This window comes from Protomyctophum bolini, assembly GCF_963924005.1.
Source record: "Protomyctophum bolini genome assembly, chromosome: 11".
In the NCBI taxonomy this organism is placed as follows: Eukaryota; Metazoa; Chordata; class Actinopteri; order Myctophiformes; family Myctophidae; genus Protomyctophum; species Protomyctophum bolini.
Genome location: NC_137872.1, coordinates 26,004,287 through 26,017,230, shown reverse-complemented (window position 1 = coordinate 26,017,230; position 12,944 = coordinate 26,004,287). Strand labels below are relative to the sequence as shown.

Here is a 12,944-nt window from a genome sequence, read left to right as displayed (position 1 = left end):
ATGGTGATCGAGGCTCAAACAGTTAGAAATAACTTTGAGGGACATAGACAGTATGATATTAAATATTAAAATCAGTTTTAAAATGCTTGTTATTTCTGCTTCAATGGCAATTGTTTATGAAATGCATTTGATCCCCAAATGCCCAATGACCTAACAGTGCAACCACATGTGCATCTTAAATGTAATGTCTAAATATTTGACCATACATATAAAGGTTTCCTGTTTGGCCCATAAACAACTGAGACGGTCACCACAGGATAACGCCAACATCTCAAGGACATTCAGCACCAGCATTTGAAATGTCTCTTCCACAAGCCATACAGAATGTGAGCATCAAATAGTGTGTACTAAAGCATATTACATAATACAGCTATTCATCTACTGGGTGTGTTTCGTTAATCTGCTGGTTTTCAGTTTAATAAATGTTGTTGTAATGGGTCCATATGCAACTATTTATACATAACAAGTCACCCTATACAAGTGGTTTGCCTTAATATTTTAACTTTTTAGCTTTACAAAATACTGTTGAAAATATGTAGACGTCATTCATATCATCATATCTTCTAAAGCTAAACCATTAAAGCTGGAGAAATTGTGATTGTGATATAATGGTGACTCAACCAGGCAATCCGGTACAGTTTCCCTTGAGATTCTAACTCACTTTTCTGTGGAAGTTCTTGACATCCGTCTTCCCAGTAACATCGATGCGTCATTTGTCACCAGATTATTTACTGCATTGTTTCTCAACTTGTGGTCAATACAATAAATTCAAATACGAATCTTCACTTTCCTACATTACTAAATGCATGGTCAGGGACCACATGCAACACCTTCACGGACCACCAGTGGTCCACGGACCACCTGTTGAAAACCCATGCATTAAATGATTGTTATAAACCGAGTTCAGTGTAAGTCGACTATTGCGTTACATCGCTAAGTACTATATATGTCATGGACTGTCATGACAGTATTTTGTTTTTTAATGTAGGAAGCAATACCTAATGTATAGCAATACCTAAAGCTATCACAGTAACTGTTTTCTTTCATCCATTGTAATTCAACCTCTAAGAAGCTGTTATTAAATCACTGATTAGGGGTTCGTCACGTTTTAATACAAACGCATGCAAGCATTCACACCCACCCGCATGCATCCCAAAAACACTAACCACAGGCCTTTAGAAATAGGAAGGACTTAGGCCTGTTTTTTTTAAAGGACACTGTCCCTCAGGCCCTTGAACAAGTTCCTCAGGTAAGCCAGTAAACCATGCTGCAAAACAACATAACTTCAACATAAGACTATCATTATGGTTTTCCAATGAGGGCCCTTAGCTTCTCAAGTTGACGGAGTTCTTATGACTCAGAACATGCCATGGGAGACCCATCCCACGGTTTGAAAGCGTATAAGATGGTCACAGTCTTTACTCTGTTATTGAACAGACTAAACTTGGTTCATGAACATCTCCGTAATGGACGCCAGTAAGTACCCCAGCAAATAGTTTCCTAATTGCCTTTTGTTGAGTGTATGTCCTTCAGTGACAAATTTAACAAAAATATATTTAATGTGACTGTATGCTATAATATTTTATACTAACATTAAAAGTGCTATAACTAATTATAAACTTTAAATCATGTTGTGTTGGGGAGGGGTTAAACAATATTGAAATTATCCAATGTTTTTTTTTGTTTAACACATTACAATCATGTGATTCCATTCCATTCCATATGTCTAGGGCCACACACCTAAATATTTGAGTTTTATTAACACTCTTGATACCATTTCTTCCCAGCAGATAAAATAAAACCATCCTCGAGAGTGTACATTTGTCTTCCCAAGAAACACATGGTCGGTTTATCAAAACATTATGCCCTGGTAAGCAAACAATCCCTCTTACTCCTTCTTTCATTTCTTTATTTGTGGAATAAGATGATAAGAAGAAAGGTATTAAGATATGTCTTATTTTTTAAGAAGATGCGTCCTAAAGCTGATCAATGTTTTTCCAAACTTTAAAAGGACCATGGGCTGGTTGTGAAGAAGTTGAACCCTTATATAAATGAAGGATACCTGCAAGCTTACTTCAGAGACTGGGGCACCGTCACAGCATGCAAGGTAAAGATGGAAATGACCAGTTTACTGCTGATTGTAGTTATAGTGTTTTGTGTTGGACTGTTTAGCACTTTTCATCGTTTTATTAGATTTATCATAGGACTTTGACAATGGCTAAAGTAAATGGCCCATAACTTTGGGGGATTTGGGTTTTGTTTGGATTGCTTGAAATGCGGTGGCTCAGGGGTAGAGTGGCTGGATAGGAACCACAAGGTTTCCAGTTCGAACCCGGGCTCCCCCCAGAGTTAGTGTCGAAGTGTCGAGCAAGACACTGAACCCCTAATTGCTCCTGATGTGCTGGTTGGTGCCTTGCATGGTTTCTGCCGCCATCGGTGTATGAATGTGTGTGTGAATGGGTGAATGTAATGCACAATCTATGTAAAACTATATATAAATGTACCATTCATCCCTTCATTTAGATAAAAAAAAACATCTCCCCGGAGGATAAAAAGGGCATGGCATACGTGAGGTTTTCTTCTGCAGAAGAAGCAGATAAAGCAGACTGGGCAGGTCCTCACTATATTGGAGGCACAGAAGTAGACGTCAAGAGAGTTGTTAGTCCAAAGGTGAGTCCTAAATCATGATGCTTTTATATTTTATATTAGGGTTGAAACAATGATTTATTTTAATTGTTCCACCACTCCACCTTATTTCAGACGGAGGACGGTTCAGATGAGGAAATGGCTACAGTGGTTGCTGTTGCCCGGCCCAGACGCTCCATGGGTCTTGGGTATATTCTGGAAGATGCTCAGTGGTTAGATGATGATGAGTTAGAAGAATGAAGCAACATTTTAATAATTTGTCTTAATACCATTAGTCTTGTCTTGCACTATAATGCTAAATACAGTTGTGAATTGTGATTTGTCTATTAAAACCAACAGAATCATGTAGGTTTTAATTGAGATGTTTGAAAATACAATGTATAATATTGAGAGAAGTGAATTTGTTATTTGCTATGCAAGTGATTGGTTTGAAGATTCAACAAGAAATAAGCAGAGAAATTTGTATTTTCAGTTGTATACTATAATGGTCTGGTAAAACACAAAACAAAAAAAACATCATGGGTTAATGCATTGCTTATCTGGATGAATTGTGAAACGATTGAGGCTGTCTGTATACTACTGTCTGCATCTGCAATAATTCAGTAAACTACTTTGCATCATCAAAACATGAGGCCATTAAATGTATTAACTGTTTTTCTTTCAGTGTAATTCAACCTCTGAGAAGCTCTTGTTAAATCACTGATTAGGGGTCAGCATTAAATGATAGTCCAAACTGATCAAATTCAGTGTTATTCCTTGTGACTTGGTGGTGACACAATTAAAATGAGTTAAATGTTCTTCCAGACAATTTTCTATTTCAGATATTCAGGTATTGAATCAGGATTCAGGAGTACATTTCATACAAGCCAAGGGCAACTTAATGGGCTGGCCTTCACAATACAATATTGGTGCATTACACACGTGATACAATTAAATATGCATATATGGCTACACACCTAAATATTTTTGCTTTATGAACAGATGACTAATACTATTTCTTCCCAGCAGATAAAATAAAACCACCCAAAATAGTGTACATTATTTTGTCTGGGTGGGTGAAAGCGCGTGAGTGAGTATCGCGCGCGTCCTGGCGTACGACGTCTACGTCAGGACGTCGAGCCTATCGGGACCAATCATAACGCAGAGCGCGTGTTTCCCGGTAGTGTGAAACATCATGGCGGAGAAAGAGAAAGAGGACACTGTTGAGTTCAAGAAGGTATGAGGATAGATAACAAAACATACGTTAGTATATATGACCAGAGCGTTATTTAATGATGAGTATGACCCTCTAGTGTGGAAACCTCTGGACTGTCTGTAGATTTATCCTTGTTACTTAGCTTGTAGACCATGCAGTTTCCTTGAGCTATGGAAAATAAACAAGTCGTGTGAGGACATTCACAATTTGACACACGTCTCTGGGACCTGGGTTATTAGTGGTACAGCTACAGCCTCTTTGCGGTTTATCATTCACTTGCCAGAAAATATATGATTCGAATCGATATGATTTCATGCGAAAACGTGACGCAAGCTTTGGTCCTGGTCCAGTGCGTCAGCGGGAGAGACTCGCTGTCACGCTGACGCACTAGCCTGATTATCAGACTGTCTATGGGCTGGGTCCAGGCTACTGGCGCACTGGACCAGGCTAGGACCAGGCAGGCAGCAGGGCTAGATCAAGACTATTAGACTATCATATATGAATGAATAGATTTGATCGAGTCTGACTTTTACTTTCGTATATGCAAATGGGGGACCCTGATGTAAACAATTAAGTCTTAGTGCTTTTTCTGGTTTTATCCTCGTAGCAGTTTTTAAGCTTTCGTTTGAAATGTACCCATTCCATTCTGCAAATACAAATACTAGAGATGCTGTTTTTACCAGTTGGGGAAAAAACATCAGCAGTAATTAGTGAAGAGTGAGTGCCACAATGTAAATTATGCTGTATTTGTCCAAAATGTAAAAGTGTATGCCCCAAAATGACTGGATATAAACTAAGGTTTTGTAGCAATTTGTTTTTGTAACCATTGGACAATTGTACATAATTGTACATTAGGCAATTTTCTTCCTTGGTGGCAGTTATTGCCCACTCTACCGATACCTAATTAGGGCTATGGACCAGAGCTAACTGATACCATGGAGAAGTAAAGTGATATTCATACCACATGAATGTAGTAATGTTACAGGTAAATGTACACAATTCAAATATGTATTTTAGTTATTGTAGCCTACAAAAGTGTTGGTATCAAACCATATCAACAAACATAAATGTAATCATACAGAATGGCCCATTTCACAATAATTGGATTGTAATGCTGCCTTCAGTGCCTTGTGTTAGTCTGCAAAGCAACTAAAGCTGTCCAAATAAACAGTACAACAATTGCCTCTGAGATGTACAGTAACTAACTACAATTTAGGCATTTAGCAGTGTAGTGGAAGTATATGATGAAACAAAGTCTTCAGTACCGTATACATTTCTTTAAGTACCGGTAGTTAAATAGTTATTGACTGAAATGTAGTGTATTTTATTTGCATTGTGCAGCCTGTTCTGATATTTATTCTGCACGTTTTAGGAAACGGTGAATAAACTCCTGACGACTTTCTTCAATGAAGATAAAACTAAACGTGAGTTGGGTATTGATGAAAAACCTGAAAAAATGTGGATGACTTAAGCCTCATTTATACTTTGCTGTGCGTGCGCTGGTGTTACCCGTCTGTCAACACAGCAGAACCACAAGCTCACAGCGCGCAGCGATGCGACACGTGAGCTTGTAGTGTTGACGGTGTTGCAGAGCTATCTTTGATTCTAATGTCTTCACAAATCACTCTTTTACAGTCAGTAGCGATGCTACGAAACTCATGGCAGCGATGCTGAAGGTTTTTGTTGAAGGTAATGATCCTCATTTCCTACAACTTCATATAATATAATATTATGAATTATTATTAGTTAGTCTAGACTCTATCATATAGTCTACCCCCAGGGGTCATGGGGGGGGGGGGGACTTCCATGTGGTCCCCAGCAAAAGTAGTTAACAGCATCACAGTCATCACAACACAGATTAAAGGCTCACAGCGAGCTTGAACATCTGCTATTTTTTCTAAAATATAAAAACATTTTGCATGATTTCAAATCCCCATTGATAAAAGAATAGTGATATTTGACATTTTTTGTTATTAACCCATTAATGCCCCAAACACACAAATTCCACCCAAAATAGAGTTTTATGGGTTGCAAAGGGAGTCTACCAACGTGTCTCAAGCCTGAAACGGTGCTTCACAGGTGCAGGACATCATGAGTTGCATAAGGATAAGAGGCTGGAGCAGCACGGACATTTAGAGCCTTTTATTTAGGTGCTAAGAGTTTTATGGGATTTCATGCAAGATACTTGACTTGGTCTAAATGCATTGAATGAGCTCAGATGGGTCCGCTATGGCCAAATATATCAATTTGGCGGTCCTTCACCTGAAAAAGTTTGAGAACCACTATCTATTTTTGGACTGGGTAATATATTGATATTGTGATATCGTCTCTGTCATTTTGAATATTGTAATATAATGCGATGTAGCATAAGTGTTCTCTTTTCCTGATTTTAACGGCTGCATGACAGTAAGTTATGTAATTTTTGGAGCTTATTTGGCTGTTCTAGCCGTTATTTGCTTTGATCAGCATGGTTATTATAGGCTATTAGTTATGATTATTAACACGTCTTGTGTAAAAATGTTGTGAAAGCATCTATACTCATCCCCATTGATAAAAGAATAGTGATATTTGATCTGAGATTTAATCCACTATCTACGATAGATCATTTGATTTAAACCCTTACTCGTCTGCTGTTAATTTTCAGAGCTTGCCGAGAGATCACTGAAACAAGCCGAGGAGCAGGATTGTGACGTAGTGGACATGGAGCACTTTGAGAAGATCCTACCCCAGCTGGTGTGTATAGTGCAGTGGTTCAGAAAAAGAAACAACAAGACATGGCCAAAGCATTTCCGGGGTCCCCAGACAAAAAACCCTGTTGAGAACCCCTGCTCTACACCAGAAATCATGCTGGCTGGGCCAGGCAAGGGTCTACTTGACAATGTCTGTGGCCCACACATCATTTGAAATAAATTTTGAATAAAAATAAATCCTAAAACTGACATGTATTGCCTACACACATACACCATTTCCCAGCTTTTTGATTTACTATACATTTTACATTTAATTTATATATATTTTTTTGTTCTTTTCCCCTCCTAGTTGCTGGATTTCTAGAACAACTTCCCACAAGATGGAGCCAGAGTGCTGCGTGCAGTAGGACCTCATTCAGGTTTCCTGTTGTCTGTACTTACTTTTGTGCATTTAGTTCACTGTGTATACAAAGACTATGACATAAATGTTGGGGCTTAACATCTCTGCGTCATTTGATTTATTTCTGATGTTTGGTTTTAAAGCAAAAAAAGCAAAAAGCAGCAGTGTTGTCCTCAACACTTCCATGTCTCCTTACCAGCAATAAGGCCCACCTGTGCTCCTCGCTGCAACAACAGGTGCTTCCAGCATGCTCTCCGGCGCCCCTCATCAAAGCCTCCTGGAGCAGTTGGAAGCAATTAGAGTAATAAGGGGAGCAGCCAGTCCCTTAGATGATGACAAGTGCCAGGAAAAGAAGGAGTACCCCCTCCGGCCACTTTGAAGTTCCCTTTTGCTGTCCTGCGATGTTTAGTTAGAGGTGGGGGAGGTGGGGATGAGGGAGGTGGGGTGCAGTGAGGACCTCTGGTACAGTGGTGGGGGGGAAGTTGAATGGAGCGTGCGTGCGCGCGAGCGCGTGTGTTTAGCCAAACATGGCCGCGGAGAGGGAGACCACACGCGTAGACATTCTGTTTGAAAGGAAGGATAACAAAACATATTGGAACATGGCCCAAGAAGAGTAGGGTGTAATTCTGAAGGTAAATAAACAGCGAGGCGACTAGTACGGAGGTGCTTTCTCTCCCTTTCATCACAGCAGAAGGGGAAGTTGGTGATGCGGTGGGGGTGGGTGGGGGGGGGGGTTATAATGTGGGGCTTTCTTGCCCTGGCAGCCTCCTGGATGGTTTTCCACCAGCGGTGTGCTGGGAGAAGGCAGCGTGTCTTCAGTCTGAGTCAGCATAGCTGTACAACACCTCACACTTATTTGTTTGTGTTGCCGACGGGGGTGAGTCACTGTGCTTACAACTGTCACTGCTCACGTACGTACAGCTGGAAGCAACTTTGGGCGAGGTAGAAGTCCAGGCTCCGGCTATGTGTGCTCAAAGGACACGCTACCTGGAATTTGACCCGGCACCTTTTTTTTCTTAGTAGCCACAAATGCAACATCTAACGCCCACTATTGCTAGATTGCGGGAGCCCATGGACCTCATCATTCATGAGTCATGACTATTGATACTGGACGGTGTTGTCAAGGTCCCTTTCCCTTGTTTTACACCCACTCTTGTCAGTGTCTAAAAAGTGGCGTCCAGGGACTCAGTGTTCCTTGAGGGGTGAGGGGGTTCTAAATAAACCCTTACAAGTCTATAACTCTGACAGTATACAAATGTATACTGTATACATGTATACTAATGTGTACTGTCAGAGTTAAGAGGGGTCTTTGAAATGTAAAAGTTTGGGAATAACTGCTCTAGACTATTGAGTACAGTTAAACATTTGAATGTGATGTACAATCTGTTGAAATTGTGGTTTTGTTTGTATATTGTTATAGGCTATTTTTTTCCCCCCACATACCAAATACTTTCCCACAGACCATGGAATACATCAATAGCTCTGTCTGCTTATACAGCCATTAAATTAATGCACACGGCATGTTTCTTTTTTGTTATCTTAACTTTACCTGTAGTTGTCCCATCAATTCTCTTTTTCATATAATAAAACACATTCCCACCGATACATTCTGGATTATCTTTTTCCTTTTTCCAAAATACGTGCTCTAGGAAGGTCTCTTAATAGAGAAGTAGTGCACTACTTTACAAATTTTCTCCTTATGCATCTTAGTGGAACAAATTACATCTGAAGGCAGTATTATTAAACATACGAAAGCAGTTAGGACAAGAATGGGGAGGGGCGTCGAAGAGAGTAATGAGTTAAAGCTTTTCTTGATCATACATTAAAGGCAGGGAGTGTCGACAGCCAGTCCAGACGCTTTGGAGAAGCTCTGGAGCAAGAGAGGCTTTTCCCAGGAGACATACTGATTTGTCTCCGTCCCACTGGCTGCTCTCGGATGATGTTAGCGCGTGGGATAAGGCCCTGATCATTGCCGCATATATTGATATGATTGATTCGAAGATAATCTATACTAGTTTTTATAGTGTCAGCATCCAATTCCCTGTCACCCAGCACTTAGCCTCGCTACCCCAGATATGCATGATGTGATGTGACACCTTGGTCCTGTAACTGCAATAGTAGAACATAACCACTTCAACCCTATACACTTTTGTTGACCATGGGGTCCCCCAGAGCCAGCTGATCTATACTTGATCCCGTTCTTTTTCCCTCTACACCAAATCATCTTAAAATCTATGCCGTGCTTTTGAGAGCTTGTAGATCAGCTATTTAAAAAAAATAATCTTTTGTGATCATTTATGTTCACCCCAGAATAGGAATGCTAATAGGTTTCATGTGAAGTACCTTTTCTCAGTCACTACAGCATGTCCCGGTTGGTAGGGACATTTCCCTAGCAATATCAAGGAATTTCATTACATTTCTTAAGTAATTTCTAACCTCCTGTGTGCACAAAATAACCAATGTGGAATCTCAGCATCTCCAACGGCCAATCAATGACCTGCTGCTTTTTCTTTTGCCTCTAGGGGCAACACCTGCTGTTTTGTGTAGAAACAGGAACTCAGTTTGGCCCCACTTCCTCTTGGGTGCTTCTGTGTTGTTAGGTCTACTAACAACAACACTACATGTTAAGGCAAGTGCTGCAAGATTCAATAATGATTTAATAAAGCAAATATCACTTTTACTGTAGGTGCTTATAAGTTATAACTGACTGACTGCAGACCTTTACCAGAGATTTAGAGTTTGTATTTATTTGCAATTGTAGACTAGCGTTTACAAGCACTAAACACAAGTGATAGGATTTATCAATCATTTAAAAAAGATAGAAGCTACTAATTCTTTGTCTATAAAACAAACCTCACATGTTTAATCAGGGGAACTGCAAATACCTGTACCAGGACAGAGCCAGGTGATGCAGCAGGCCTACAGGTGAGGATGTTTTTGGTTGATTGAATATTCAATTAGAAAAGTGGAAGAGTATGTACAGTCATACAGTCCTGGCGACTTGTTTCCATTGTGGTCCTATGCATTCAATTATAATTGATGTCTATAATTCAGATATGTTTTGCGATGCTACAAGTTAAGTAGCCTATTCTAACGATTTTATTGTTTTGGGCACATTGGAATAAAGTCTAGAACATTCTCAACCCTTTAAAATTCAATGACACCTACATTTTACACCTACTTGATGTCATTTATTTATCTTTATCATATCTTTAAAAACAAATTATCCCAGGGGCCCCAATCTAAGAACACATTTATTGTTTATTGATTTGGTCATTATTGGTTCAGAATTAATTTACTGTAGGCTACTGTATGTACTGTAGCCAGGTACAGTATACAGATAAAATGGCTATTGATGTAATAATAGTTAGCTAAGCTATCAATCATTTAGCTGGGGACCCTCCGGAAACTCCCCAATGGCCCCTGGGGGTCCTCCTCGGACCCCACAGTGAGAACCACTGGTCTTGACTAAGTCAGTGGTTTCTAAACTTTGTCATGTCAAGGACCCCTAAATCGACACTCATTAGCCCGCGGACCCCCCATTAGAAAATACTAGAGAGGTGCCTGTGAGGCCTCTAAGGAAATGCATGTCCCACCCAGGTATTATTTCTGTGTCCCTTTTATGCCTGACATCAGAATGATGTCAGATTTCGGCATGTGTCTCTCTGTGTGCCTTTATTCCTGTATGGAGTTCTGTGTCAGCACTCAGCCATGCCCAAATATGGAGTGTTGTTGAGGACAGAACAGGCCAGCTCCATATATGGATGATGGGCAGGGGCCAGGTCCAGAGCCCGGGCAGAGGCCTTTTATAATGATGTCAGATTTTCTGTCTCTCTGTGTCCCTTTATTCTTATATATGGAGTTATGTGTCAGGCAACAATATGGAGTGTTGTTGAGGCCAGAACAGGCCAGCTCCATATATGGAGGTATCTCTGGGGATACCTGATGCATGTCAGTGTGTCTTCTCATGATTCGCATTATTGTGCTGGCTCCTGACGTACCTGTCCCTGTAGGTGTGCACAAGGACTTTTCTTTACAATGGAAAAATAAGTTGTGTAATTTGTAATCTACAATCTACATCAGTGGTTCTCAACCTTTTCAGGCTGTGACCCTCCAAAATAATCATATTTGAACTGGGGACACCCCACCCTGACATTAAGCACTTGTGATGTATTAGTTAAGGCATTACCGGTACATTTCGTTTGACTGGGTCCCATAGATGTTGTGAAAATTGGAGATCTACAATCTCACAACGCCTCACGTTGTGGTGGTGCTGTACCTGGTGTTGTGTAGGCCTACCATCAACCATAAACCTATAGGCTATAAGGCAAAACAATTCAAAATTGAATTATGCTTTAAGGGGTTATTCATGATTCTGAATCAAGTGCAAGCATTAGTTTTGCACGAAAAACACTCCACACACTCCACAAATGTGATGAGGTCATCACATTTGGGCAAGTGGCTATGGCCAAATTTAGCCAAAGGAGTATTTTGTTCGTGCAAAACTAATGCTTGGAATGGGTTCGGAATCATGAAAACCTAAACTGTCATCTACTATCCCCAAAAAATAAAATAAAATCATGTCCACAGGTTGAGGACTACTGGTCTACATGGAGAATCCAGCTATCAATCACAAGCCCTGGCTCGCATCTCGTCTTGTCTCCTACGGACACAATACTTGCATACAGGAGATGCAGCTGGTGCAACGCAACATGCCAGCAGGTAAGGCCTAATGACTTAGTGCAGCCATTCCAAAAGTGTGGGCCGGGACCCTGTTGGTGGGTCATGAGGATATTGCAAGTGGGCTCCCAAATAATTGGCAAAACAAGGTTTTATTGATAATGTCAAAATATAATAATGTGCCAGTCAGTACATTTTCCTCCACGTAGCAGCATGTGCATGTATTGGTTTTAAATACTGGTTTGGATATGTTTTGGGTTAATAGAGCGTTGCAGTCCCGCCCCCCTACCAGGGCCCAGGAAATGATTCCCCGTTCATTTTCCTCATAGACTTTTCAAAAAGTATTTATTTAAAGGCCTTTTAAGCCTCGTACAAAGCCAACTTGAGTTGTGACAATTTCCTGGGCCTGGCGTCGTCATGAAAGGGCTCTATTGCCCAGCCGTACTGCCCAGGCTTATTTTTTGTATATTTTGTGACTTTGTGGAGAGAGATGGGGGGATGACACGCAGTAAAGGTTGTCGGGATCGGGACTCGAACCCGTGGCACACTGCCAGACTGGATTACCAGCCACGGTGCCCAGATGGCAGCTACGCCAGCCGCCCGGGCCTGCCCAGGCTTCTTGAACTGTCTGCACAGCTGCTGGAAAACGAGGGACAGAATGTAGAACAGCAAGAACATTCACCAACACGTGATAAAATCAACACAAGTCTTTAGCAGTTCCAGTGTTGATGACGGGGCGATGTTGCTCTTGGGTGGAGTCGTCTGCGTCATTCTTTAGTGTCCTCGTGAGGGTAAATTAGGATTATGTCAGCTTTCACTCCCTAATTCCCCACTTACCGTTCCCCCACCGTTTTTTCTGTTTCAGTCGAAAATGACACAGCTTCTTTCTCCTTTCCAATATTTGATCATCTCCCTGTTCCTTTCTTCTCACGCCCAAACTTTAAGGGCTCTGTCGGTGACAAGTGATCATAGTCCGCGCCCAGAACAGTTGTTTTCCTGATGGCAGGACCATTTTGGTCATAATATTCCAAAACTGCAGTTTATGTACCACATCAAATTTAAAGGCCCTAGGTGGCACGTAAAACCTTCACTTTTACAATTCAATGCATGCATAAAAACATTTACTGTATCTTATTCGTCATGTTTGTTACAACTGTAATCAATTCAGCACCATGGTGGCCCTTGCGTTCTGTGGACTACAGCTTTATGGTCTTACAAAGTCTGTTTGGAAAGATGTGATTGCAAGCAGTTTCCATTCTCGAATTCCTGGCTAACGGGTGACAGAGGAGGGGATGTGAAATGAGACGAAGCACTTGACTAGTGGAACTCTACA

General features: G+C 40.8%; 2 protein-coding genes across 4 annotated transcripts; both read left to right on the top strand.

The window, feature by feature from the left end:
* On the top strand, nt 1–2,886 carry LOC308323384 (heterogeneous nuclear ribonucleoprotein A1-like 3; the record flags this gene model as incomplete). Its single annotated transcript, XM_080775112.1, has 4 exons — nt 1–21; nt 2,012–2,107; nt 2,524–2,670; nt 2,761–2,886. 4 exons carry the CDS (start codon nt 1–3, stop codon nt 2,884–2,886), a joined length of 390 nt encoding a protein of 129 aa, XP_080631238.1.
* Nucleotides 2,887–3,803: 917 nt separating this feature from the next.
* Nucleotides 3,804–9,491, top strand: cenpx (centromere protein X). 3 transcript variants are annotated; one of them, XR_013964912.1, is made up of 6 exons: nt 3,804–3,862; nt 5,214–5,265; nt 5,477–5,530; nt 6,486–6,574; nt 6,881–6,950; nt 9,454–9,491. XR_013964912.1 is itself a non-coding variant. In XM_080776373.1 (5 exons), exons 1-5 carry the CDS (start codon nt 3,821–3,823, stop codon nt 6,893–6,895), a joined length of 252 nt encoding a protein of 83 aa, XP_080632499.1. In that variant the 5' UTR covers nt 3,804–3,820; the 3' UTR covers nt 6,896–7,016. The 3 variants fall into 3 exon arrangements, 1 of the variants encoding a protein (XP_080632499.1); XR_013964913.1 differs by lacking the exon at nt 9,454–9,491 and adding an exon at nt 7,168–7,322; XM_080776373.1 differs by lacking the exon at nt 9,454–9,491 and having other exon boundaries at nt 6,881–7,016.
* Nucleotides 9,492–12,944: the final 3,453 nt, after the last annotated feature.

What these genes read in the sequence shown, in the direction of transcription:
- cenpx (XM_080776373.1), top strand. Translation starts at nt 3,821, where the DNA reads ATGGCGGAGAAAGAGAAAGAGGACACTGTTGAGTTCAAGAAG. An exon ending in CAATGAAGATAAAACTAAAC is followed by an intron (nt 5,266 to 5,476) that starts GTGAGTTGGGTA and finishes ACTCTTTTACAG; the next exon opens with TCAGTAGCGATGCTACGAAA. An exon ending in GCTGAAGGTTTTTGTTGAAG is followed by an intron (nt 5,531 to 6,485) that starts GTAATGATCCTC and finishes GTTAATTTTCAG; the next exon opens with AGCTTGCCGAGAGATCACTG.